The 24,767-nt window shown below is 32.3% G+C and overlaps 2 protein-coding genes across 2 annotated transcripts; one reads left to right on the top strand and one right to left on the bottom strand.

Annotated features, from left to right (window-relative positions):
- The first annotated feature begins 5,404 nt into the window (after positions 1-5,404).
- ERCC1 (nucleotide repair protein) lies at positions 5,405-10,351 on the top strand. Its single transcript, XM_088499809.1, has 11 exons — positions 5,405-5,848; positions 5,958-6,713; positions 6,840-7,129; positions 7,234-7,342; positions 7,451-7,554; positions 8,242-8,341; positions 8,462-8,538; positions 9,036-9,135; positions 9,282-9,353; positions 9,466-9,534; positions 9,684-10,351. Exons 3-11 carry the CDS (start codon positions 6,867-6,869, stop codon positions 10,014-10,016), a joined length of 1,227 nt encoding a protein of 408 aa, XP_088355935.1. The 5' UTR covers positions 5,405-5,848; positions 5,958-6,713; positions 6,840-6,866; the 3' UTR covers positions 10,017-10,351.
- Positions 10,352-11,388: 1,037 nt separating this feature from the next.
- On the bottom strand, positions 11,389-15,216 carry LOC107618065 (putative serine/threonine-protein kinase PBL7). Its single transcript, XM_088499808.1, has 6 exons — positions 14,696-15,216; positions 14,220-14,467; positions 13,030-13,418; positions 12,380-12,512; positions 11,984-12,073; positions 11,389-11,867 (listed from the first exon to the last, which is right to left on the bottom strand). The coding sequence occupies exons 1-6, from the start codon at positions 15,003-15,005 to the stop codon at positions 11,700-11,702; spliced, it is 1,338 nt and encodes a 445-aa protein (XP_088355934.1). The 5' UTR covers positions 15,006-15,216; the 3' UTR covers positions 11,389-11,699.
- Positions 15,217-24,767: the final 9,551 nt, after the last annotated feature.

Raw genomic sequence — 24,767 nt, 5'->3', positions numbered from 1 at the left:
ACATTTGGATGTGCAATTATATATGAGTGAAAATATTTTGAAAATAAAGTAATAAAGAACGCAAGCTTTTATAATGATAAACTTTTCTAAGATGAGCATTGACCACGTTTTCTATTTACTCTTATGGCATTCCCTCTTCCTCTGAGGATCACGTGGTTCGGTTCTCACCTCCTATATCCAATATTTTTTAGAAGATGGATAGGAAGAAGATTCTTTGATCTTGGATGAGCAAACACCTTACAGATTTGAATTCATTTTCTTAGATGTTTTTCTATTCACCTTTGTTATTGTTACATTTTTGTAAAGAATGATAGGAGTCATAATTGTTACGTGTACATTTGTATATTACTGTTATAAACTATTATTGTAAATGAAAGAATATTATGATATTGTGAATGTATTTATGTAAATTTGTATGATTTGTTTAAAAAAAAATACCAGCTTTTCAAAGAAAAGTCGCTAAGAATTGCAAGTAAAGGTTCCTACTTATTATAGTTATATATAGATAAGTCGTCGTAATATCTTTGTTATCAAAAAGAGCAACGGAAAATGTAACATTCTGGTAGTGAAGGTGTTATATTTCTCTTATATTATCTGCTTTTGGTAAACAGGTTGTGGACGGTAAAGCCTGCTGCGTAGCTGTCGTAGCGATATCTGCCGAAACTTGTCATAAACTGACGAGTGGAATACCTCGCTTTTGATCTTCGCAGCGTGTGGCCAAAAGCCTCTCCAGACAACGAGAATGAGATGAAAGCGGACCCACATCTCGTTAACAGCAATTTTGCTCTGGTTAGGTTCTAGCCCAAATTCAATGCCTTTCATGGTTAGAGTACAACATGTATAACATTAGGTTAAAGCACAATGTGGTGAGTCATTGCTGGTGAAAATAATAGGGATAACATGTGTTTTGGCGAAGCAAAAAGTTCAATACTAACCTCATAGGTGCCTGTTCGCCAAGCTTAACGAATGGATCAACTTAACAGGGTCTAGGTTGACCTCACTATTGGCGACATCGGACATGTCACCATAGGCCACAGCATGGACCTAGGCAAGTAGTGACCTCACATGCTCAACACTTGCAACTTCTTCCTTCGTTGGAATTCGGCTGGCCTGGCAAGACATGGTGGGTAGTTCACCTTTAAGCTGGTCTACGATTTTTTTGGTTAGACGATATTGGTGTTAGGTTTACCAGTCGAAGGTTTTATTTGTTCTTTTAGATCTTATTTTTTTTAACATATAAAACATATTAAAAATTTAATATTAACAAAAAAATTAAGAAAAATTTATATAAAAATTAATTTAATTAACTTTTGAAACATTAGAGCACTGAAACCTAGGAAACACCGATACGACACGCGATACGGACACGACACGACATGGATACGCCGACACGTTCTTTTTATAAAAAATTGGATACGACACGTTTAGGATACGTTGTGAATTAAAATTTAAATAATATATTAAATTAATAAAATATCATATTGTAAATATAAGAGGAAACATAGTTGCATAAAAAAGTCTAAAAATTATGCAATTATTAAAAAAATAAAAAATTTTAATCTACTCTTGCCATATCGGTAACAGAAAATGTATCAATTTCTTCTCCTCCAAGTCCATCATCCGCAAATACCACAGCTTCTATGTTTGGTTCATCTAAAGATAAATACGAAACCTCACTTAGATCTGGACTGTTGTCATCAACTTTGACGTCCCACATGCTGGTATCTCCTTTTTTCACCAAAATTCTGCACCACAAGAAGACACGCCACCGATACGCTCGTTTGAAGTATCCGTCGAGTGTCGGTGTCGGATTCGTGTCCGACACGGATACGCCGGCACCATAGGAAAATCCGTGCTTCATAGACTGAAACTAATTTGTATAATTTCAACAACTACTTTGACTTTAAATAAATTTATAACATGTTAAATAACACCATCACACTCTTAATAAATTTACCACGATAAAGAATTTTGAATGTAATAGGGGTTACGTAGCCTTTTAAGGATGGAACTCAGGACACACACAACTTTGAATAGTCCAAATAGTCTTATCATGCAAGAATTATGTCTGCCTTTGCATCTTGCTACATAGAGAGACAACTAATTCAGCATCAGATGTTAATACATAAAATTTTCTTCATACAAAATAATAAAAATAATTAAATTATCTGTATCTTATTGTTATTTGTATTATAACATTTTAACATTTCCAAATTTTAGATTCTTTTAGTGAAATATTTTTATTTAGAGGATTTAATCGAACTATTTTTAATTATATACTTAAACACTCAACTTTTTAAACTCTCACTAAATGAATATAATAATTATTTTAAACTTTGAATACGTAAATTTTTCCTTTTTTTAATGTTTTTTTATTGTTTAACGTCCATTTTAGAATTCAATAATTAAAAAACTGACGTGTGGGCTCAGTCGTAAAATCTTAATATCTTAAAGTGTTGTTTGCTTAGATATTATTACTAATTGGTCATCGCCGTTTCTCTATATCTTTTCAATGATCATAATTTTTTTGTTTTTTTTTTTTAAAGTTATTCTGTTAAAAAGATTTTTGAATTAAATATAAATATTTAAAAATGCTATTGGGCATGTTATATTGCACTAAGGGGCGTGATATATTGAACTAAAAGTTCGGTAGGATCCAGAAAATTAAAATTTTAATGTAACTAGTATATTGTAATAAAATATTTTGTTTTTTGTAACGAACAATCATTTTGTTATAAGATTTTAAAGATGTTTTGTAACGAACAAAAAAAATTTATGCAACAGTTTAAAATATTTTGTAACGTAGGGAGATTCAAATTTTATAATTTTTTTGGTAAAAAACTATAAACTACTTCCTTCTTTCAGAACTTAACCCAAATAATCCATATTTTACTAATACACGAATAATTAAAGAGAACGAAAATTGATAAACGAAGAACGAAAAGGCGAGAATACTAAATATTTATAAAAAAAATTTTTAACAAGTTTTAGAGTTGTCTTAAAATTTCTAAATATTTTGTATGACAATTTTAATTTGTTCCAAAGCACTACTTTTAATAAAATATTATTTCTTTTAACTAAATAAATTTTGAGAAAAAACTAATTTCAAATATTATGTATGCATGCTCATCTGCTAGTTAAAATAAAATAAATGTAATAAATATCATATATCTTTATCGGTTATTCATTTTAGAAAAATATTAGGAATGTTAACTCATTCTTCTAATTGTTTTTCTAATTTTTTAATAAAAAAATAAAATTTTCTTTTTTAGTATTTTTAAAAAATAATATATATATATATATATATATATATATATATATATATATTCTTATATATTTAAGTATTAGAAACAGAATCAGAAAAATAAATTTTCATTTTCAATCATTACTCTTCTATTTTAAGTTTTTCAAAAAAAAATTTAACAATGGCTTAATTTTTTTTATTTTTAAATATTATAATAAAATTATGTGTATAATTACTTTGTTCTAATAATTCAATAAATGATGTGTTAGTAATATATATTCATTTTTTAAGAATACAAATCTAGAAATAATTTTAATATTAAAAATATAAAAAAAAGATGTAAAATGTGTTTGACTATTTCATTAAAAAGACAATCCACTTCCCAGTATATAGTGACACCATCTCTTTCTTTTTCCTGCACGGACATCTTCAACAGTTATTGTTCCGTTTTCAAATCTCCACAACAAATAATAGTAAGCCGTAATTATACTGCAACAATTTAAGATTCCATTCTCTCCCTCTTACATTATCTACACTACATCCACACAAGGTGTTATTAAACTTGTGACTAAAAAGACATATCCGTAAAATTGTATGAGTTTTATAAATAGATTTTCTATTTTTTTTTTTTACCATCATTATATACAATTTAAAATTTTATTGAGTAGTTATACCTTTTAGGGTATGAGGCAAACACCCCACTACAATTATTAAAAATAAGTTAAATGATATATGTATTTATACACAAATTTATAATAGATAATTTGATAGCTAATTTTTTTTATATAAACATAATATTTTTATTATAAAAGTTATTATTATATTATATATATTTCGTCCAACTATCAAAATTTTATAGCTGATTGTATATCAGGTAATCTGTGGGCTACCTTAATTTAGAGTTTTGGGCCTGAAGGTAAGATTTAGGCTTCTTTCCATGATTCGATAACGATGGTTCTTATGATGGCCAGAGTTTGAACATGTAGCATCATATATCTTTCTAAAGACTTGTGTTTTTGTTAATTATCTCGTTCCTTTATATTCATGTAGTTCCTATCAACAAAATAATGTAAGGAAAGTTGTGCAAAAGTTTATAGCATGTGTTTAATTTGTTAATGTTAGCCAACGTACGAAATTGATGTCTCAATGAAGCATTTACTTGATCGAATTACTGCTTTATTTTTAATAGTTATAATTCGTAATTATTTTATATACTTTTGATGATAAATTCTTTCCTTACAATCCATTGTATGGGTGAAGTGGCATATATTATTATAGTAGGGGTTAATGTACATTATGATGAATAATGAGATTGTCATTGATACAATGAATATATCTCAATCCAACCGTGTGCCAAGGAGAATAAGCGAAAGTTAGGGTCTGTTTTTTTTTTGGATTTCAAGTAAATTAAGATGTCACCATTTATAGCATAAATTTTAAAACCGAAAACACCTTTTTGAAAAGAGTAAAAGTAGACGATAAACTTCATGTTTAATCCATATGTATTATACACACAACAAAAGTAGGTTATGCCAACTAGTGTTTTTTTTTTTTTTTTATTAGAAAATGTTAGCGGGTCAGCAGGAATTACTACTTCCTGCCATGAGGTAACATAATATTTTTAGAGATATGAGTTTTAGTCTATTGTCGGACAACTAGAGTACTATGATCGAGTTGGTGACTACCATGGATTAGCAAGTAAACAATGACTTTAACGATGACCATGTAGCGTTTTTGAATTAACACTTCCTGAGCTAACCATTTCTATTAAATCTAAAGTTATATCACATGTTGTCCGATAATTGTGTTCATGTGTTGGGCCGAATTTAATTAGACCCAAACCAAACTATAAAAGGCAATCGATTGTATTTTAGTCCTATACAAATCTGACAACAACCTAAACTTAGTTAAATTGGGTCGACCAAATTATATTTTTATTATGAAAAACAGGGTCATATCGGGCTGGATAATGCAAAAATGACAACAAATAAATTTGAAAAACCCTAACCAAGCAAAAATATGCCTTCAGCTCGGTTTGAGTTTTGGGCCGGTCTGGGTCGTGAGAACCCTTAGTTTTCATTGAACTGATAATAGCAAACACATATTTTATTCCAATAATCCAATCCTTGAACCCAACGGGAGGACATTCTTTAGTACGAAAACTAGGGTGTAAATTAGGCGCTCTTCCAGCTTAAATACTTCTTCGGGAACCATTTTAATTTCTAATCTTACTATGCATATGTTTACCTTTGTGGATTTAGTCATCCTTAATCTTTGGTATTTTGGTCCTTTCTTATTGCTCTGTCCAAAATAGACTAGACATAGACTATGAGAAGAGTGACTACTCGGATGAGGTTATACTAGCAGAACTTCTTTGGAAGATTGAATGTAGATTCCTAAAGCAACGAATGAGTTATTGTGTAGAAGAGTGGAGTCAACAAAGTGGTGAACTAAGAAAGCTTTTCTTGACTGAGGAATCCCTCCTTTTTGCAGCAAACGTTATGTGAAGTGGAACGGCGAAGGAAGTAAGACGACGACTCTAATAGTATTAGGTTAGTGGATAACCCACAACGACCAACGCGAGCCGTCACAAGTAGATAAAAGGTAAGCGAATCTTTCAGAAATTACTAGAGAATCTTGTAAACATTTTCCAAGGCCAAGAAATAGATCAACATGTTTTCAAACTAAAAAGATGTCAAAGCTATCTCCACAGGTATCCCTTAAAAGGCGTTCAAGATGCACGTTCTATCTCAAACCGGTCACATATGTCAATTTTGTTATGTTTGAATAGTTTGAGTTTTTTTTTTTTCAAATTCCCATAAGCTCGCTGCAATTGATTTTTTTGGGTAAAAACCAAGATTTTAAAAACCGATTCGAATCGACCAGTCGAATCAGTCAAACCGCAAATCGAAAAAAAAAAAAAAAGCGAATCAATCAGATGAGAAAATTGGAAAATTCAAAAACTGCTCTTGAACCATCAAACCGGCCAGAAATCGATCGACTGAATCGAACCACGACTCGGCCGGTTTTTTGCATTTTAAGTTTAGACGGCGCCGTTTTGTAGCACATTAAGGCACGGGAGGTAACCCTCACCGCCCCAGCCCTAAGCCTGCCCCCTAACCAAAACGCGCTCCTGCCTCTCTCACACTCAGCCAGTCCGAGTTCCTCTCATCGAGCTCGTGCTCCTCCGTCACTTCCGTCCAGCCACCGCCTGCTACCGCCGCCGACGCAATTGCGAACTTGGAAGCCACCGTCGCGGCGTCGCATCTTCCTTCCCCTCCGTTGCGCAGCAACCGTCGCAACTTCCTTCCCCTCCATTGCGCACCACCGTCGGAACGTCGAAGCCTCCGTCCCGCAGTCGTCCCGCCGACGCCAACTCTGTTCCGCCTTCAGCCTTCGATCGTGCTCCACTGCTCCCTGTCCCCCTCTTGCACCAGCTCTGCCCTGTTCTGCGCTCCCTCAGTCCCTGGTATTCAAAATTTTTTTTTGTAACTATAATTGAATAATTTTTCATTAATTTTGTGAACTGTGAACTATTAATTTTTGTTGTTGTTAATTTTGTGAACTGTGAACTATTAATTTTTCTTGTTGTTAGTTAATCTGGGAACTGAGGAGGTGGAAAATGGAGAATGAGTTGAAAGAGCAAAACAATAAGAAGAACGACGATGGCGCGAACAAGAAGAGCTCCGTAGTGATCAAGATACCTTCCTACGAAGAAGTTCTCCAAAGCTCGCAACAAAAATCAACTCCACCTTCACTCTTCCTTCCCTCGCAAACATTCTCCCAAACCTTTTCTTTCGTCAAATCCTCTGAGTTCTACGCTCCTCCGCCTCCTACCACCAACACCGCCACCACCATCACCGCTGCTTCTTCTTCAATTTCAAGGTTTACTTTACACATTTTTGGTTTATCTTTGCTACGAATTTTGGTCCATTGTTAAGTATAAACATCGCTATCTGTAGTATTTGAAGATTAATTTGATGATTTAGGGAAAGTTCTCAATTGAACCCTCCATCTTCAACTTCGACGTCTTCTGCTGCTGCAGCTTCGTCTCAAGTCGCTCAAAGTCGCAATGCCATCCTTGTTAGCCACAGACAGGTTTAAGCAGTGTGATTATTTTCATTTATTGAGTTTTCTGTTCTAATTTTCATTATTTATATTATTATTATTATCTGGTGAACGTTTTTGTTTTCTTGTATTTTGCAGAAAGGAAATCCGTTGCTTAAACACATTAGGAATGTTAGATGGACCTTTGCTGATATTGTTTGTGACTACTTGCTTGGTCAAAGCTCATGTGCACTCTATATCAGGTTAGGCTTTTTGTCTTTTTCCTTTCAATTTTTGGGAAGTTTAAGGTTGCTTGTTTTGTTGTTGTATTTAGAGGTAGTACTACACTGATTTAGTGCGGTTGTTCGTTATGTTTGTTGTTGTTGTGATCAATAAATACTTATGTTGGATGGCAAGTTGCATTCCTTGCTAGTTTGTCCGGAAATATAACTTATTCAACCGATTTGAAGTCAAGTGATCTATTAGAGAAATGTTTTGTGTACTCGTTCTTTCTTGTACACTACGTCAACATTATGAGCATTTAGGAGGAGATTTAGGAACCACAAGGGATAAGTCTCATACCCAAGAGGGGACTGGCATGTGTTTGTTTAGTGAATGAGAGAGAATAAGTGGACATAACACATTCGTTTTTATCACTGAAGTTCCATCTTTTTCAAAATGTGATGCACAGCTATTTCCTCGTTTGTTGAACTTTCATATCAAATTGCAAGCTGATGATCAATCTCCTCGTTCATGGTCTATCAATAGTAGGACGATGCAACTGTTTTTATTATTAGGGTCCTGTATTAAGAAAAAAATGACACTCACCACATGACTTAATTTAGTAATGAACTAAGCTACTTGGAATTTTCTAATTCATTTTCTCACTAGTAGGATTGGTTTAATATATTTATGCATCAATTTGACTCAAGTGGATGTTTCAAATGCAGTCTCCGGTATCATTTGCTGCATCCAGACTATTTATATTATAGAATAAGGGAGTTACAGAAGAATTTCAAGCTTCGAGTAGTCTTATGCCATGTTGATGTGGTCAGGCACAGATATTCCCAATCTCTAGTTGCATCTATTTTATTTTATGCTTACCGCAAATCTATCTGGAAATATTGTCTTCATGAACTAAATTACATTTTTTTACCTCATTGATTGCAGGAGGATGTAATGAAGCCTCTTCTTGAAGTTACCAAAACAGCTCTGCTTCATGACTGCACTCTTCTATGTGGATGGAGGTGAAATTAATGCTCCTTCTAACTTGTGAAGTTTGCATAGTTTCATGCTTAAAATGTCTTTCTATTTTATTTTTGTCAACTCTTAGTGGTGTAAAAATGGTGCTATTATCTGCTATTGGCTAGCTGATGAGTTTATTATGAAATACTGACTAGAAAATACAGAATAGCTATCAATCATTCAATCCTCTTATTCAGGATGAAGGTTCATGGTTAAGATGTTGATGAATAATGTTAATGTGAACAGCTACTCAGATGCATGCTTGTTCCTTGTGCCTCTCTTTTGTTTTAGGTGATACAGTCACAAAAAAGAACATTTTAGAGGAGAAAGATTCTTGTAGTTTCAATTGCATTTGTTGTTTTAGCATAATTTTACTATTTAAAGGAACTTGCAACTGCTGTAACATGCAAATTAATTTCAGTAGCTGTAGTAGCATCTGGTAAGATTCCTATTACCTAACTAATTTAGTTTATATCGTTCCATTCTACTGTCATTCTAGCTTGGAGGAATGTGGCCGTTACTTGGAGACCATAAAAGTATATGAAAACAAGCCTGCAGACATTATTCAAGGCCAAATGGATACAGACTATCTGTCACGGGTGTGCTTATGGTTTATGGTCAATGAATTAATTTATAATGGGTTTTAGTACTTTCGAGATAAAAATATCGTGCATTTTTTTAAGTCGAAAAAATAATTTATTCATTGGCATCAAATATGCTGAACCAGTTTTACTTTCAACTGTAGCTAACACACGCCCTTACAACTGTCCGACATGTTAACAAGACTGATGTAGTTACCCTTGGTACCACATTTGGGGTATGTATATCTTTTTTTAAATATATACTTTGTAGGCTCATATTGCCACATAAATATTCATTGGTTTTATTTTTGAAAGCATTTTCATCAAGAATAATTCTTGTCTTTTCAGTCTTTGTCTCACATTATGGGTGCATCTATGGAAGATCTAGCTCGCTGCCCTGGCATAGGTGAGCGCAAGGTATATAGCTAATGCTGAAAGTGAGATATGACAAATGGTTTGCACTTCACTTTATTTGGCTTTGCTTGCATGATTTACAGTTTTAGTGGCTTGGTCCACAGTGATAGGCAGTAATCAAAAGAGCACTGAATACTTTTTACACTTATCAGGTCAAGCGCTTGTTTGACACGTTTCATGAACCCTTCAAGCGATTGGAATCCAGCAGGCAAGTCATTCCAGAGACGTCTGTCCAGGATAAGACAGCTAGTCCTGATGTATCAGCTAACAATGATGCTGAACCTTGCTCCTTGAATGAAGACAAGCAAAAGGACGCTGAAGATGTGAACAAACGCAAGGAGAAAGAACCTGAACTTACTGTCAAATCTGCCCTCTCTGAAGCCTTTGCCAAATATTCTAACAGAATTGGCAAGAGGAATAAGACTTCACAAGTAGAGGAGAAAGTAGAATCAGGTGCTGTTAGAAAATCAGAGGCTGAAACATAATTACATGATGCTTTCCACCATCCGTTAAAGTTTTCCCTTAAGCATGATATTCTTTTAAAATTTGAAGGCTCGGTTTATAAATCCACAATCTAGAGCCAGCATGGCACTGCACTTTGATTCTGAATCAGAATGCCTTTAATTGATTGTGGACTTTTCCTGCCCTGCATATGCATTAGGGTAGTATTTGACATACAGCCTTGGTGGGGTATAAGCGTTGATCCAGATTCCATATATAGAATTAGGAATGGAATGGAATTCTGGAGTTGAGAATTTAACTGTTGATTGTTAATGCACTTAGCAAGCACCAACTTTTAAATATGACTACGTTTAACTCATTGGTTTATTCCATTTCGACTAAGAATTCTATATTTTCTTTCATCATTTCTAGTAGAAGGCATCTGGGTTGCTGCCCATGCATGGATGCGCTTAAAATGGTTCGTTAGGTTTGGAACTTCTTTAGTACATGATATTACACTTTCTTTTCCACTTTCCATTCTCCACATTCAAGAAATTATGTTAGTAACTTGCTTTTAGAGTTGACTTTATCTAACTATTTTGATGTTTTCCGCATGCTATTATGTTCTTCTCATGTTCTTTTGAGTGTTTTGGGCTGAAACCAAGCTTAAAGGAGAATGACTTGGAGGGTGTAGTTATATCAAAAGATTCAAAGTTGGTGCTCTTTAGGTACATTTTTTACAAAATTGACTTTCAGATCAAATGTTTTTAATTTCGATAACCTTATAGAAAATTTAGGACAAAATATAGTGTTCGTACTGCTATGTATAACAATAGTTGTATACCATTTGCTTGCTAAAAGATGTGTATTATGCCCTTTCCATTTTCTGCTCCTGTTGGGGTATTGCACTTCTCTACTTTAGGTGGCACTAGGAAAATAATTTCTATTTTATGTTATGAGAATGTCTTCCAGGACATTTCACTCCTCGAGATCCTGGTTCTCTCTGCATTGAAAATACTCTTTAGGTAATTGTTTCATTTCATCAATTTTATGCTATTTCTTTGTTTTCTCCGGTTAGTAGCATTAACTTGATTCTGAGTGTTGGCTGCCATTATCATTTTCCTTCATCTTTTTCTCATGAAAATATAAGGGTTTCTTACATGCTTTTTATGGAATTCCTTCACTTTCAACCTGTAATGTAGTGATTCCAAACAGGTCACCCCTATTCTTATGCCAGTACCCATTTACTTCTTATATCTTAGGTGCCAATGCTGTAACTTGAGCTGTCCCAGAAAGAAACTAGATTCATTTGCCCTCCTTGTGGTTAGTAAAAGCTTTATACTGTTGTTTATTTTTTGTTTGCAAAGTATGGTACAGTTCAATATAGAAGCATGTTAGGAACTTACACTAATAGAGTGCATGAAGTGAGTCTTTTAAATTTTATCATATTACACAAGAAATGTTCTGTTCATATCCAGAACTAATTGCATCAATGGCCAAATGCAAATAAGTTTGTCCTTATTGGCCCGGAAGATGTGAATCGTCTTTCTGTTTTGTATTATTTCCCCCCTCATCTTTTCTACATTGAAGGCAGTAAAGTAAGGGTGACAAGAATTCCGTAGTTCAATGATTTGATGATACCCCACTGAGTAATATATTCGAGTTTTCGTGGCCCTTATGTCTGTCCAAGCACTTTCTCAGTTCAATAAAGACAACCACAATGCAACTTAGTGACTTGGACTTGGGCTTGGTGTTTGTTTCTGAAACCTTAAAGAACTTGATGAACCAAGAGAAGCCGGGTTCCTAGCAAGTGGTATTAGTGATTGTACAACATCCGTCATGAGTGGCCTATAATCTGCTTCTGGCTGTATGCACATTGCTGCAATGGCGGCTATCTGTTAATCCCATGGAAGCAGAAACCAAAAATGATTAGTTATTGGAAATAATATGGTTAGCTTTAGTCATCAAGTGATAACAATGACTAAATTCACTTAACAAAAAAGAGTAGTACCTGAATTAAATCCTTCTTTGAGTATTGCCCCCTTAGATCCGGGTCAACCATTTCCACCACTTTTTCTCTGTTTGTTAATCTTGGAAGAGCCTGTTGAATAATAGATATCTTATGTTACCAATTCTGGAACCCATAATTGCGAGGGTGAGTTTGGTGCAAGGTAAAAACAGGTAAAAAAAAAAAAATCGAAGGATTTCTTTATCAGTTGTACACAGTTTTACTCACAAAGTTAATTCTTAATTTTATTCTCACTTATACTATCACAGCAAACTCAGCCTTTGGTAGCTGTTACAGCTTAGTTGCCTGATTAATATTCTCAAATAAATAGTTAGCATATTTTTCTTCTTTAAGCTTAAACAAAATGTTTTTGAAATTCCAGAGTGCTCTATAACTAACCCAGGAGACAAGGACATGTTCTCCAGGGGCCCGCTTAATATCAACTGGTATACGCCCTGTAAGCAATTCAAGAAGAACCACACCATAGCTGTAAACATCCGATTTTGTGGTAAGCTTTCCTGTGGAGGCATACCTACATTATGCCAAATTCATGACACAAACAAACAAAATACTATGCTTTAAATTATGAAGCAAATAAGAACAAAGAAGAAAAAAATACATTATATATAGAGATGATTGCCATGCATTATCCGTATAAAAGAATTTATATTATCATCCAATCAATGACTTGCTTTTTAAAGACAGTTAAGATAGTAGGTAGTTGAGAGAAATAATTGTGTCAATGCAGTATGGTTGAATTTTTGTGTAAAACATTTTTTCATGCAGATAGTATTGCCAAATTAATCCCATATAAAATATTTGAATGATATGCGACATAAAATTTATGTCTGTCATATAGAAAGTAGAAGCCATAACTATTTAAGAAATTACAGCCTGCATGATAGGGACTTGAGTGTGACCATGTGGATGGTTTTCTTTATTTGACATTGCAAGTAATGTACTGTTAGAGTAGAGTTGAGTGGTGTGAAGATAAGAAGAGCAAGGTGTCTCACAGTGACTGATGAGATAGGGTATTCAATATTACTCACTCTGGGGCCAGATATCCAGTGGTCCCCAACACACGGGTGGAAACTTGACCGTTCATCTTCTCTGATCCCATCTTTGCCAACCCAAAATCTGACACTTTAGCACGGAAATTTTGATCTAATAACACATTGCTACTCTTGAAGTCTCTGTGGATCACGGGTGAGACTGCATGGTGCTCATGCATGAACTCCAGGGCCCTTGCACAATCAAGGGCTATCCTCATCCTGGCCCACCAATCCAACGACTGAGATTGGTTCTTAGGGGAGTGTAGATGTTGATGGAGTGTGCCATGGGGTAGGTACTCAAATATGAGTAGCCTATGGTTTTGGTCTGCACAATAACCAAGTAACTCCACCAAGTAAGGAGAGTGCAAACGACTTAGGAGATCGACCTGTAATAAATACCAAGGGTGGAAAAAAATTAAATAAAGATTGAAAATGTCATCTATTCTTCACAACCCATGTGCTAGATTTGAGTAAAGCTCATAATGTGAGTTGGCAAGTGGGAATAGACTCAGAAAGATAGAGATAAAAGGGTTTGCATTTCTATATTTTTCTTCATGGTCCCAACTTTGTTTTGATTGCTATACGACAGAGAATAGTTTTTTAATAAGAGATAACGGAATATGTCTTACTGCCACTATATTTTTAAAACAGGAATAAGTTACAAAATTTGTATAAATTGATTTTTGTCTAGAATTCAACACTTCCGTAACTTCTGTTAAATTTTATATAGGAATCTTATTGCATAATACTATTTAATCTTTTTTCTGTACTAAAAAATCTTGTAGTTTTGAACGTGCTAAGATGTTAAAACTTAGAATAATATGATATCCTTTAAAAAACTTAAGGGTCCAGTCAAATGTGATCCCATAAACTACTATAGGATCCAGACAGTATATTAAGGTTGTCATTTGCTTGGTTGTAGAAGTCTTTTATCACATTAAAATAACCTGTATTTTACTTTCTGTTTGTTCACAAGTTTCGTTAGCAACCAATAGAAGTTTTCAAGTTGATAAATAAGACAAAAACAATGTCTCTGAGCAAACTATATCTAATACAAGGAAAGGAGACACAGAATTATAGAGGGATAGAGCTAGATAAAAACAAGGAGATATTAAATCATTGCATTGGTAACCAAAAACAAAAGAGATATATTATATCATTAAATGAAGCTAACACACTCAACTCACCTCTACTCTGAAGGCACGCTCCCCTTGCTTACCTTCTCTGCGTAGCAACTTGATTGCTGCCAAAGTACCATCACTTAGGACTCCTCTGTACATCAAACCAAACCCTCCATTACCAATGACATGTGCTTCACTGAATCCATTTGTGGCCACTTCTATCTCCTTGTATGTGAAAACTTGTACTCCTTTGAATTTAGGTGCTGCTGGTGACCTACTAAGGTTTCCTCCTTGAAGACACCCTCCCTTCACATCTGAAATTAATGTTTCCAAGCATTTATTCATTAGCTTCTATGTCTTAAACTTACCCCTTATAAGAATAAGAATGTTAATACATTTAAGGACATATTGAGTTAATGTTGGCAGCATTTACTTTATGTGCTATTGGGAATGCAAATTCATGTGATGATCTGCATAAGCAGTTAATTCATGCCTAGAAACACACAGTTACTATGCAAACGAATTGAGTGTTTGCAATTTACCTGGACTAGAACTAATGCTCAACTTTGTTGAAGCAATGAGTCTGCTGCTTGTGTCATGAAGCCCTCTTGGATTCTTATCCTTGCAGGCTCCATTCTTGTTGGAAGACTTTTGTCGACGGAGCAAGAATAGGACAAAAAAAATGGTGAGAAGTACGGTAACTGTGGTGGCCGCTGCAATGGCTATGAGAATGGTTTTGGAGGGGAGATGAGCATGGCTATGCTCATGATTTTCTGAATGCAATTGGTGCTGTGTGTATGACTGGCTCTTTGTGTCAACACTTGGGATAGTAGTAGTAGTATTAACATCCATGAGAGATCAAGAAAACTAAGAATACAAAGAAAAACACTGATATAAACGGCTTCTTGTTTGAGGGGAAAAGGAGGTTTTAATGAGAAGCAAGAGAGGGTCAAGGAGAGGGGTTTTTGTTTAAAGAAGACTAATAGGGGGTGCAAGTTAGTATTTGCTAGTTTTGAGCTTCCTTTCCTACGAGGGCAGGTCATCATCTCTCTCTCTCTCTCTCGTGAACAAATAATCAAATAGTTATGTTTTTTTTTTTTTTTTTTTTTTTGTGTACTTCACTCGTCTCTTCTTTTGTTATCTTTCTAACGAATTGTCTCTTTCTTTGTATTAGAAAATATTGTAAGCTTGTGCACCATCTTTCCACCATGCTATATTGCTATCCCTTTTTAATTATTCCCTAATTATAGGCCTTCTCTTTTATTACTCCTTTGTTGAAGCCAGAATTTTTATACACCATGTCCTTTTCCCATTCTTCTTTGGAATAAGAAAACAAAACCATGATTTATGGTAATCTGATAGTTAAGTTTATATTTGCTACTGAATGATAGGATGGGGAATCAGGAGTGAACAAAAGGCTTTAAAGAAATAACTTGGCATTTCCCTCAGGTCACCGACAATAATAATAATAATAATAATAATAATAATAATAATAATAATAATAACAATGCCTGCATTTCACTCAAAAAAGGAGAATTCAATGCTTTCTGATCCGTTGTATCATTACATTCTTCGTTACTATGTGGCAGTATTTTATATCTTTTGGTTTATCAGTTTGATTATGGTGTGTATTTCTGCGAGTCTTTTACAATTTTAATTAGTTACATAATTTTCAGATATTTATTATTACAAGAACCACTTTGCACTTTCTAGAATGTGATGATAATACGTTGGTGGATGGTATTATTAAAATTAAAGTCTTGTGGCTCTTAACAAAGACATACACATTCTTTTTGAGACTGCAATTAACTCTTGTGATTGAGAAATTGAGATAAGCCATTTCAACTAACTGACTCTTTCTCCTAGCTTGCTTTTGTATTTCAGCATGATTTTAGGGGGTTGCTACTTGCATTAATATTAAATCATCTAGCTAGAAGATAAAATATGAGAACAAGACACAATATGATAATGATAGTCTTCACATGTATCGCGAGAGAAAATTTCATTTCCAGACGCAATTATTGTATGTCGTAGCCACTTGAATTCATAAGGATAAAAGGCCATTTTTTTTGGCAACAAAAGAATTTTAGATTTGTCAAAATGGTCTCCAAATTACAAAAAGGAGTCCCTGGTCTTCAAATATCACAAATTTGTAACAAATTGCACCGGTTGATGCATATGACCTAATTGGTGGCCTTAAAGGTATATTTTGTCACAAATTTGTGATATTTCGAGAATCACATTTCTTTTTCTTTAATTTGAGAGATATTATCTTAAATCTGAAACTTTTAAGTGGTAAAAATGGTCATTTACTACAATTTGCAATACTTAAAAATCATATAAATTTTTTTAACGAATGGTTTTGCCTACGTATAAAATATTTCTATGTAATAATGAATAAATATGGTTTAGGGTAGTATAAAAAAACATGTATAGGAAATTAAGATTCATTAGTTGACATCAGCAAATTCTTTTAATGTTGAAATTACTTTTTTAACTTTATTTTTTGGAGGATTTAGGATTTAAAATTTAAAATTTAAAATTTAGGAATTAGAATTTATAATTTAAAATTTAGATTTTATAATTTATAATTTAGAATTTACAATTTAGTGTTTAAAATTAGGGTATCCAACTATTGAGTAGCCGACGACAAGAGATGAAATTTTAGTGGTGTTAAAAGTAGTATTGGGAAGAAAAAGAAAAAATAGGTAAGAATAGAAATTTGAATATAACACAGAAAAATAATTTTTAAAAAAATTAACTAAAATTAATAAATAAAAGTTGGTTTTCTAGTCGGATTCAATATAAAAATGGTGTGCCCGATTTGGCACGGAAGGATGCCAATCATATGGGTTGAGATCACATGACTTTAATTTCCATCGTCCAAATAAGTTAAGTCAGAACTACAAAAGGGAAACATTCTCTTTCAAAGTCCAACCAAGGCTAATGTTATTATTATGCCACCCTTTTGAGTGAGTTACTATAATCAAGAGCTGTGAATCGTTGGCACATGTTAATATGCTATGCCCCATGATTACGTTACCCAAACAAATTCTTTCCAAAAATAAGAAAACAAAATAAAAAGACTTACCGATAAAAATAATGGTTTGCAATTTTGCATCTGTAGACTCCACTACCTAAATGTAAAAGCTTAATTTACTTTTTTACTATATGTAATATTTGTAACTTTAACTTCTACTGTCGTACTATTTATATTTATCAATCGGGTCACTCTAGTGTAAAGATCTAAATTTATACAGATGTACAGATATTTCTTTTCAATGTATCTCCTTTTAACACCTGTTGTTTTCCTTTTGTAGGATGAAGCAGCAATATATGGGCGCTTATGGGATCAGCTGAGTCGAACGAGATTTTCATTGTTTTGCTTTTCGTCAGTGCCAGCTTGGAGATTTGGACCTGATTGGTTGTTGGGTCATGTGATGTTTGATCTTTGGGTCACTCTAGTGTACAGATACAATTTCATACAGATTTACAGATTTACATAATTAAAGGACACGTGTAACAAATGATTAAGAATCCTGATCGGCTTGTTTGAATTCTCGTAAAACCTTGTTGAAGATCGAGTGCAAGCCAAGCCGCTTTACATATCCTCCTACTTGTCCTAATCAACCAGCAACTACAATAACGTGTGATTTTTTTAGCATGAATTATAATGTGGATTACTTTTTTTTATTTTTTTCATCTAAAATATTATTTTAATGTATAAATCCAATAAACGATAATGTATAAATCCAGTAAACGAATGATGCGAGATCTGATCCCCACAGTCATGGCTATAAATTATTATTATTATTATTATTATTATTATTATTATTATTATTATTATTATTATACAAAGAGTTACAATATACAATGAGATATTGGAATTATTTAAAAATTAACCATAAGAGTTTCATTAAATAGATGGTACATAAACTTCTAATTCTATAAAATCTAGCACATTTAACATTATATAATATAACTATAAAATAAAAGTTACTGTTTTAGTATAATAAAGTGGAGTTCAAATTAAAATTTTAAAAATGATTCAATAGATATCTATAGTCTACACTAAGTGTAATATTTAAAAATTAAAAGATTATTTAATTTTTTTATGCAATAATAATTAAAAAATTATTAAAATATTTTTTTATTTTAATTTAACTATCTCTTTTCAATTATAAAAATTCTTTAAGACGTAGAAAATAAGGAGTTGAATCTATAGTATTTTTTTAAATTTGATCAATTAATTCTCAAATAAAAAAATGAACTTAACTTTTCTGTTTTCACTCTGTAAAATTGATTATGCACGAGATAATTTTATTTTATCTTCTAAAAAATAAAAACAAAAACAAAACAAAAAGGAGAAAAAGACACAACTATATATCCTAATTTAACTACCTTGTGCCATGTAGCTTACAGGATTTTTTATTTTAATAAATAAAATAAATATAATATTAACCAAAATAAATATTTTTACGAGAAATTACCGATTTAAATTCCCTTGCCATATCTCGTTTACAGTGTAAACGAGATGACAATGCGTATATCTCATTTACACTGTAAACGAGATATGGCACGTCAGTGTGACACGTGTATATCTTGTTTACACTGTAGACGAGATATGGCCCATACGCGCCTATATATAGAAGTCGTTTACAGCTTAGTTCCGGACCCCAGTTTGACTTTGTCAACATCTTTCTCCCCTCTTTTAACCATTTCTGACTATACCTTTGACCGTAGCGGTGATGGCGCGCCAAGCGGGGAATGATGGGGACATCAATAGGCTAAATGAGACGACACATTATGCCGGGGCGGCCGACTTCGAGGTTAGTTTCGTTATGGTTGTTAAATTTAATGATGTTGCCATTGTTAGGGTAGTCATGAAGATCTGGAACATTGGTATATGAGTTAGGAGTTAGGTTTGTAGGCTTAATTCAAAACTCTATTCGCTTGTGCTAGGTTGGTATGACATAATTATTATTAGTTTGGAACTATGTTATTCCTGTGCTATGTTGTTAGTATTTATAACGTTGTAGTTAGGATTTGCCTATTATTGAATATGTAATATAGAGACATGTGTAGGCTAGAAAGTTGAAATATTGTATTCTTAAGGCTAAAATATTTTTGTTTTTCATTCTTCAGAGGCCTCGCCTCCTACTGTCCCGGCGAGTGAGCCATACTTTACCTCCACCGGACGCCATCGTTCCGTATCTGGCTGGGGCCGGATTCAGCGACACCGTGCCCCTCAGGGATTTTACTTTTGACAATTCCCTGATTTCGGCACTGGTGGAGCGATGGCGTCCAGAGACGCACACGTTTCATCTCCCGTGGGGTGAGGTCACTATCACCCTGTAGAACGTGACGTACCACCTAGGCCTACGCGCACACGGTAACCCCGTCGGGGAGTGCCTCCGTGACTTTGATAGGTGGTACTATACGGAGACGTGGGCATTGGTGGAGCAGCACAGCAGGCGGAGCAGAGGAAGGAGTCCTTCACGCTGAAGCTTGTGTGGCTACGGGATCGTGTCCGCCAAATGTCCCAGACAGACGATCCCAAGACCCTCCGACAGTACACTAGGTGTTATATTATGTTACTGATCGGAGGGTATCTGATGACCGACAAGTCCAACAATCTGGTGCACATTCATTGGCTACCGTTGCTCCGGGACTTTGACGAGTGCAGATCGTTTTCCTGGGGCTCAGCTGTGCTGGCCTGGACGTATCAGTCCCTTTCTTTGACGGCTCAGCAGGGCGTCACGGATATCACTGGCTGCACTCCGTTATTGATGTCCTGTATCTATCAGAGATTTTTTCAGTAGTGTCCATCAAATAGAGGCGTCTACCAGTATCCACTCCACAGGTGTCAGAAACCGGGATCCTCTCATGTATGGCGTCCAGATCTAAACTGTGATAGTGACTTGGCACAGCAGATAGCGCTGGAATCAGGTGAGGTGGAGGCAGCACATGGCGCGGCACAGCCCCTGCAGGTGTCTCCGGCACAAACTCATCCTCATCGCCACCATCGGAAGACTCACTGTCCGCACTGTCCGCTACGTAATCCTCATCCGACTCCTCCTCACCCTCCTCTGCCTCATGCTCCGGAATCGCGACATGAATGGGCGGTGGTGCGAGAGGTCGGTCGTCCTGCACATAGGTTTCATATACAGAACCCCCACTAGCACCGTGACCCACCTCGGCGGACAGCTCCATTACCTGTTCACACATGATCCTCCCATGAATGTCGAACATCAGTTGCACATGCTCGTCCCCGTGATAAATATTATATTTATTTTATTTAATAAAATAAAAAATTATAGCTTACATATAGTCTCCACCACAACAGTAGTAGAATTTTCACTATCTTTTTAAATATTATGAACACCAATTTTCAAGGATTCAATATAATCCTATCAGGGACAAACCAAACTTCTAACCAATCTTAATTTGGCTAGGTTTACTCCATAAATTTACAATACACTAAGTGATCACCCAACTTAACAAGAGATACATCTCAAATACAAGATTTAAAACAGAAATACAATAAAAAGAAATTAGACATAAACTTTGGCTTTTCTCTCTAAGTATCTCTCTTTGCTTTTTTTTTCTCTATGATTTTTTTTTAATGTCTCACTTAAATGCCTTTTTCTAATGAAGTGAAATAAAAAAAATAAAACTTACAAACAAAATATTCAATGATAAACTATGAAGAAGATGATGTTGAACAACTCTAAAATTATAGGATGAACCAAATTCAACACTCTCGTATGTAGCTCTCCATTTTAGAAGAATATTCTTTTGATGTAAAAATATTGTCCAAAATATTAAGCAAAAACAATAGAAAAACTCTCAATGAAACTCAAATTTTAATAAGAATAACATACAACATTTTTAGACTATCAACCCACTAAAATCATCGCTATCTCCTGTCTTCTTACTCGATCACTCCTTACCAACATAATTAATAGTTAGTTTAGTTATTAAATTTTTTTATTAAAAAAATATATCTTTATTTAATTACATAATAAAACATATATTCATATGTAAAATATAATATAATAAAGTAAATCTATTCAAAGTACTTAAAATATAATTAAAATCACAAACATATAAATATAATAGTAAAATTTGTACTCTAAACAAGTAAACATATGCTTTATCATACATAAATTATTTTAAAAATTAAATGAATTGTTAAAATTAATAACATAAATTTAAAATGATAAAATCTAACTTTTTACCGTATTTTTTATAATATTTTTATTCTTTTAATTTTTAATTTATTAGTACTTTATTATTTAATTAATGGTTAAACAAATTATTTTTATGAAAAAATATTTTTTGTATTATCTTAAAGAAAAGACCAATATAACAGTTTAAAAAATAACGTAAAAATAATATTTTAAATAAAAAATATTTAATATTAAAATTTTTAAATATAAAAAATTGTATAAATATTTAAGAGATAAATATGAGATACATGCCTAAAATAAATAAAACATATAAATAGGAGTACTCTGGAGACTTGAGAAATAAAAAAATTATTTTTGTCAATTTTATTTATTTTAGGCATGTATTTCATATTTATCTCTTAAATATCTATACAATTTATTTTTACATTTAAAAATTTTAATATTAACTATTTTTTATTTAAAATATTATTTTTACGTTTTTTTAAACTGTTATATTGGTCTCTTCTTTAAGATAATACAGAGAATAATTTCTCGTAAAAATAATTTGTTTAATTATTAAGTAAATAATAAAGTACTAATAAATTAAAATTTAAAAAAATAAAAATACTATAAAAAATACTTGTAAAAAAGTTAGATTTTATCTTTTTAAACTTGTGTTATTAATTTTAATCATTTATTCATTTTTTAAATAATTTATGTATGATAAAAGATATGTTTACTTATTTAAAATATAAATTTTATTATTATATTTGTATGTCCTAATTTTAATTATAATTTAAGTATTCTAAATATTTATTATATTATATTTTACATATGAATATACGTACCATCATGTAATTAAATAAAGATATTTTTTTTAATAAAAAAATTAATAATCAAACTAACTATTAATTATGTTGATAAGGAGTGATCTACGAGCAGAAAGAGAAATCGAGTGAGAGGATAGGAGATAGCGATGACTGACTATATTGGGAAAGACGCCAAAGTTACGGAGGACGAGAATTCAACGACGTCGTTAAGAGATGATGACGACGACGTTTCTTGTCACGACGGCGACGGTAATCCTTGGAAGGACTGAGACTACGTGATGAAGAAAGAATCGAAGAGTGGAAAGGTGTTTCAATTACCAGGAGTGAGATTTTAATATTTTAAGAAATTATACCATTACCTATCTCAAATAATAAATTACAAAATAACCCAACTATGGTTAAAATAATGACCAATTAAAATTTGACACATCATGAAAGGTAACTTACATGTTATTTTAGAGGGGGTTGGATAGAATACACCAACTAAATATACTATACTTATTACACTATGATTAGAAAATAAAATGGACAATTTAATACTTTGTTGATATATTCCACTCAATTGTCATAGATTTGGATCCTCTAAATTTTGAATTTTATTTCAGAGAATAAAGTGTGATCTCTCACCATTTATTTCATAGGTATGACCAAAAGAAAATATAAAAAAAAATCATTCAAAAATAAAAGATCACACTTTATTCTCTAAAATAAAAATTCAAAATTTAGAGAATTCAAATTCAACTATCATACTTTTAATTAAATGTATTTTTAATAAAATATTCATTTCATAATATAACTTTTTTCTAATTCTTTTGTGATAATAAATATTTTATTTAATAAATATATTTCATTAGTTAATATTTCAATTATATTACACAATATAAATAAACTGATTATTGATTTATTACAAAATAATTGTTTCAATAAACTCAAAATATATACATTAAAAAATTATTAATTATTATGTATTAAATCAGTTGTGAATAGATATTTTTTAATAAATCAGAATAAAAATTATTATTTACAAATCTCAACTTAATATGGTTATTTAAACGGTGAACAATTTTTTTACAATATTAAAATATATAAAACCGTGTATTTCTTATTAGAAGGCTTGGTTACAAGGCTTTACTATGTCACATGTGACTCCATCACAAGTATCACTAGCCATTGTTGGGACAAGCTCTGCCAAGCTTAGTCAAGCTGCTCCCTACGCAAGGAAAGAAGAGTTAGGTGTCGAATAACCATTCCACAAATGAGAATATCTTTATCTCTTTATGAAATAACATCTGTATGCTATAATCCACCTTGATCTTTTATTATATGGCTCATAGATAATAAAGGAAAAAAATGAATGTCCGGGAGAAAAGCACAACTAGCATAGTTGGCGGAAGAACATTGACAAAGGTGAGATGCTCAAAAACAGTGTTCTTTTTATTGGATGAAATTTATTATTAAAGTTTCCTTTATTTATTTTGAATTTTTAAGAACTAAATAATTGTACATATAAATTAAGAATAATATTTTAAAATAATAGTTAAGACGTTTCTTTAAATTTGTTCGAACATTACAACTTAAAAAAAATGACAAAGATAAAGCTAATTTAATATTAACTGAATTTATTTTATTTTAATTAGGGGATGAGCATACACAAATAATATTACAAATTATTTTTGATAATTTTGCTTCAAACAAATTAATACTTAATTGTTAAAATGACTTGATCACATAACATTATTAAAGATAAAATATCAATTTAAAAAAAATTAGATGATATATCATGTGACAATCAAATAATAAATTAGAATAATTGGGATTTTTTTAATTAAATTTTAAAAAATAATTATTTTTCAGAAACAATAGATTCCATCTTTTTAATTTGCATCTTACATCGAATATTATCTTGATAAATATAATAACAACAATAATTATTAATTACTATATTACAAATAATTATTTCAAATTACTATATGAAAAATAACATAAAATAGTCTTTTATATCTTAAATTCGTCAACATATTCATACAAAAAGAAAAACAAAATTAATAAGTCTCAATTCGAACTCATTTCTATAGAAAAGTTATATCTACTTTCTGAATTAAAATTTTTTGATATAAATTTGATCAATATCTGTAGTCGAATATCAAACAAGAATTAAATAAAACAGTTCCAAACAAATATGTATATATTCATAAATAAAGTTAATTTAATTTGTTTGAGATAAATTAATTAATTAATTAATTTTATTATAAAAAATTTTCTTCACATAGAGAAATAACAAAACATGGAATTGGGTTGCAAGATATACCGAAAATGTCTCATCTTTTTTAATTTTCTTTGGACTATATATCTTCAATATAAAAGGATTGGATTATAACTAAGATGGATTATGTTACGTGTACACTAAAATCAGCCACCAAAGTCAGTCACCAGTATAAAATACATGTTAAAATATAAATACACATTGAAAATAAATTAAACCACACATGTATTTATACACAAATACATTGGTGGCTAATTTTAGTGTACAAATAGCATTTTTCAACTAGGATTTGATTTGGTAAATTTTTTTAAAAAGATGTTTGTATTTTTCAAAAGCACAAGTATCTCGT

The sequence above is a fragment of the Arachis ipaensis genome, chromosome B9, assembly GCF_059453495.1.
Source record: "Arachis ipaensis isolate K30076 ecotype BB chromosome B9, ASM5945349v1, whole genome shotgun sequence".
In the NCBI taxonomy this organism is placed as follows: Eukaryota; Viridiplantae; Streptophyta; class Magnoliopsida; order Fabales; family Fabaceae; genus Arachis; species Arachis ipaensis.
This window is presented reverse-complemented; position numbering and strand designations above follow the sequence as displayed.

Bases quoted from the DNA above. Each gene is read 5' to 3' on its own strand.
- ERCC1 (XM_088499809.1), top strand. From the start codon at position 6,867: ATGGAGAATGAGTTGAAAGAGCAAAACAATAAGAAGAACGACGATGGC. The intron at 9,354-9,465 runs GTATGTATATCT...TTGTCTTTTCAG, and splicing joins CCCTTGGTACCACATTTGGG to TCTTTGTCTCACATTATGGG. The intron at 9,535-9,683 runs GTATATAGCTAA...TACACTTATCAG, and splicing joins CTGGCATAGGTGAGCGCAAG to GTCAAGCGCTTGTTTGACAC.
- LOC107618065 (XM_088499808.1), bottom strand. From the start codon at position 15,005: ATGGATGTTAATACTACTACTACTATCCCAAGTGTTGACACAAAGAGC. The intron at 14,468-14,695 runs GTAAATTGCAAA...CATTAATTTCAG, and splicing joins GAGCATTAGTTCTAGTCCAG to ATGTGAAGGGAGGGTGTCTT. The intron at 13,419-14,219 runs GTGAGTTGAGTG...TATTTATTACAG, and splicing joins AGCGTGCCTTCAGAGTAGAG to GTCGATCTCCTAAGTCGTTT.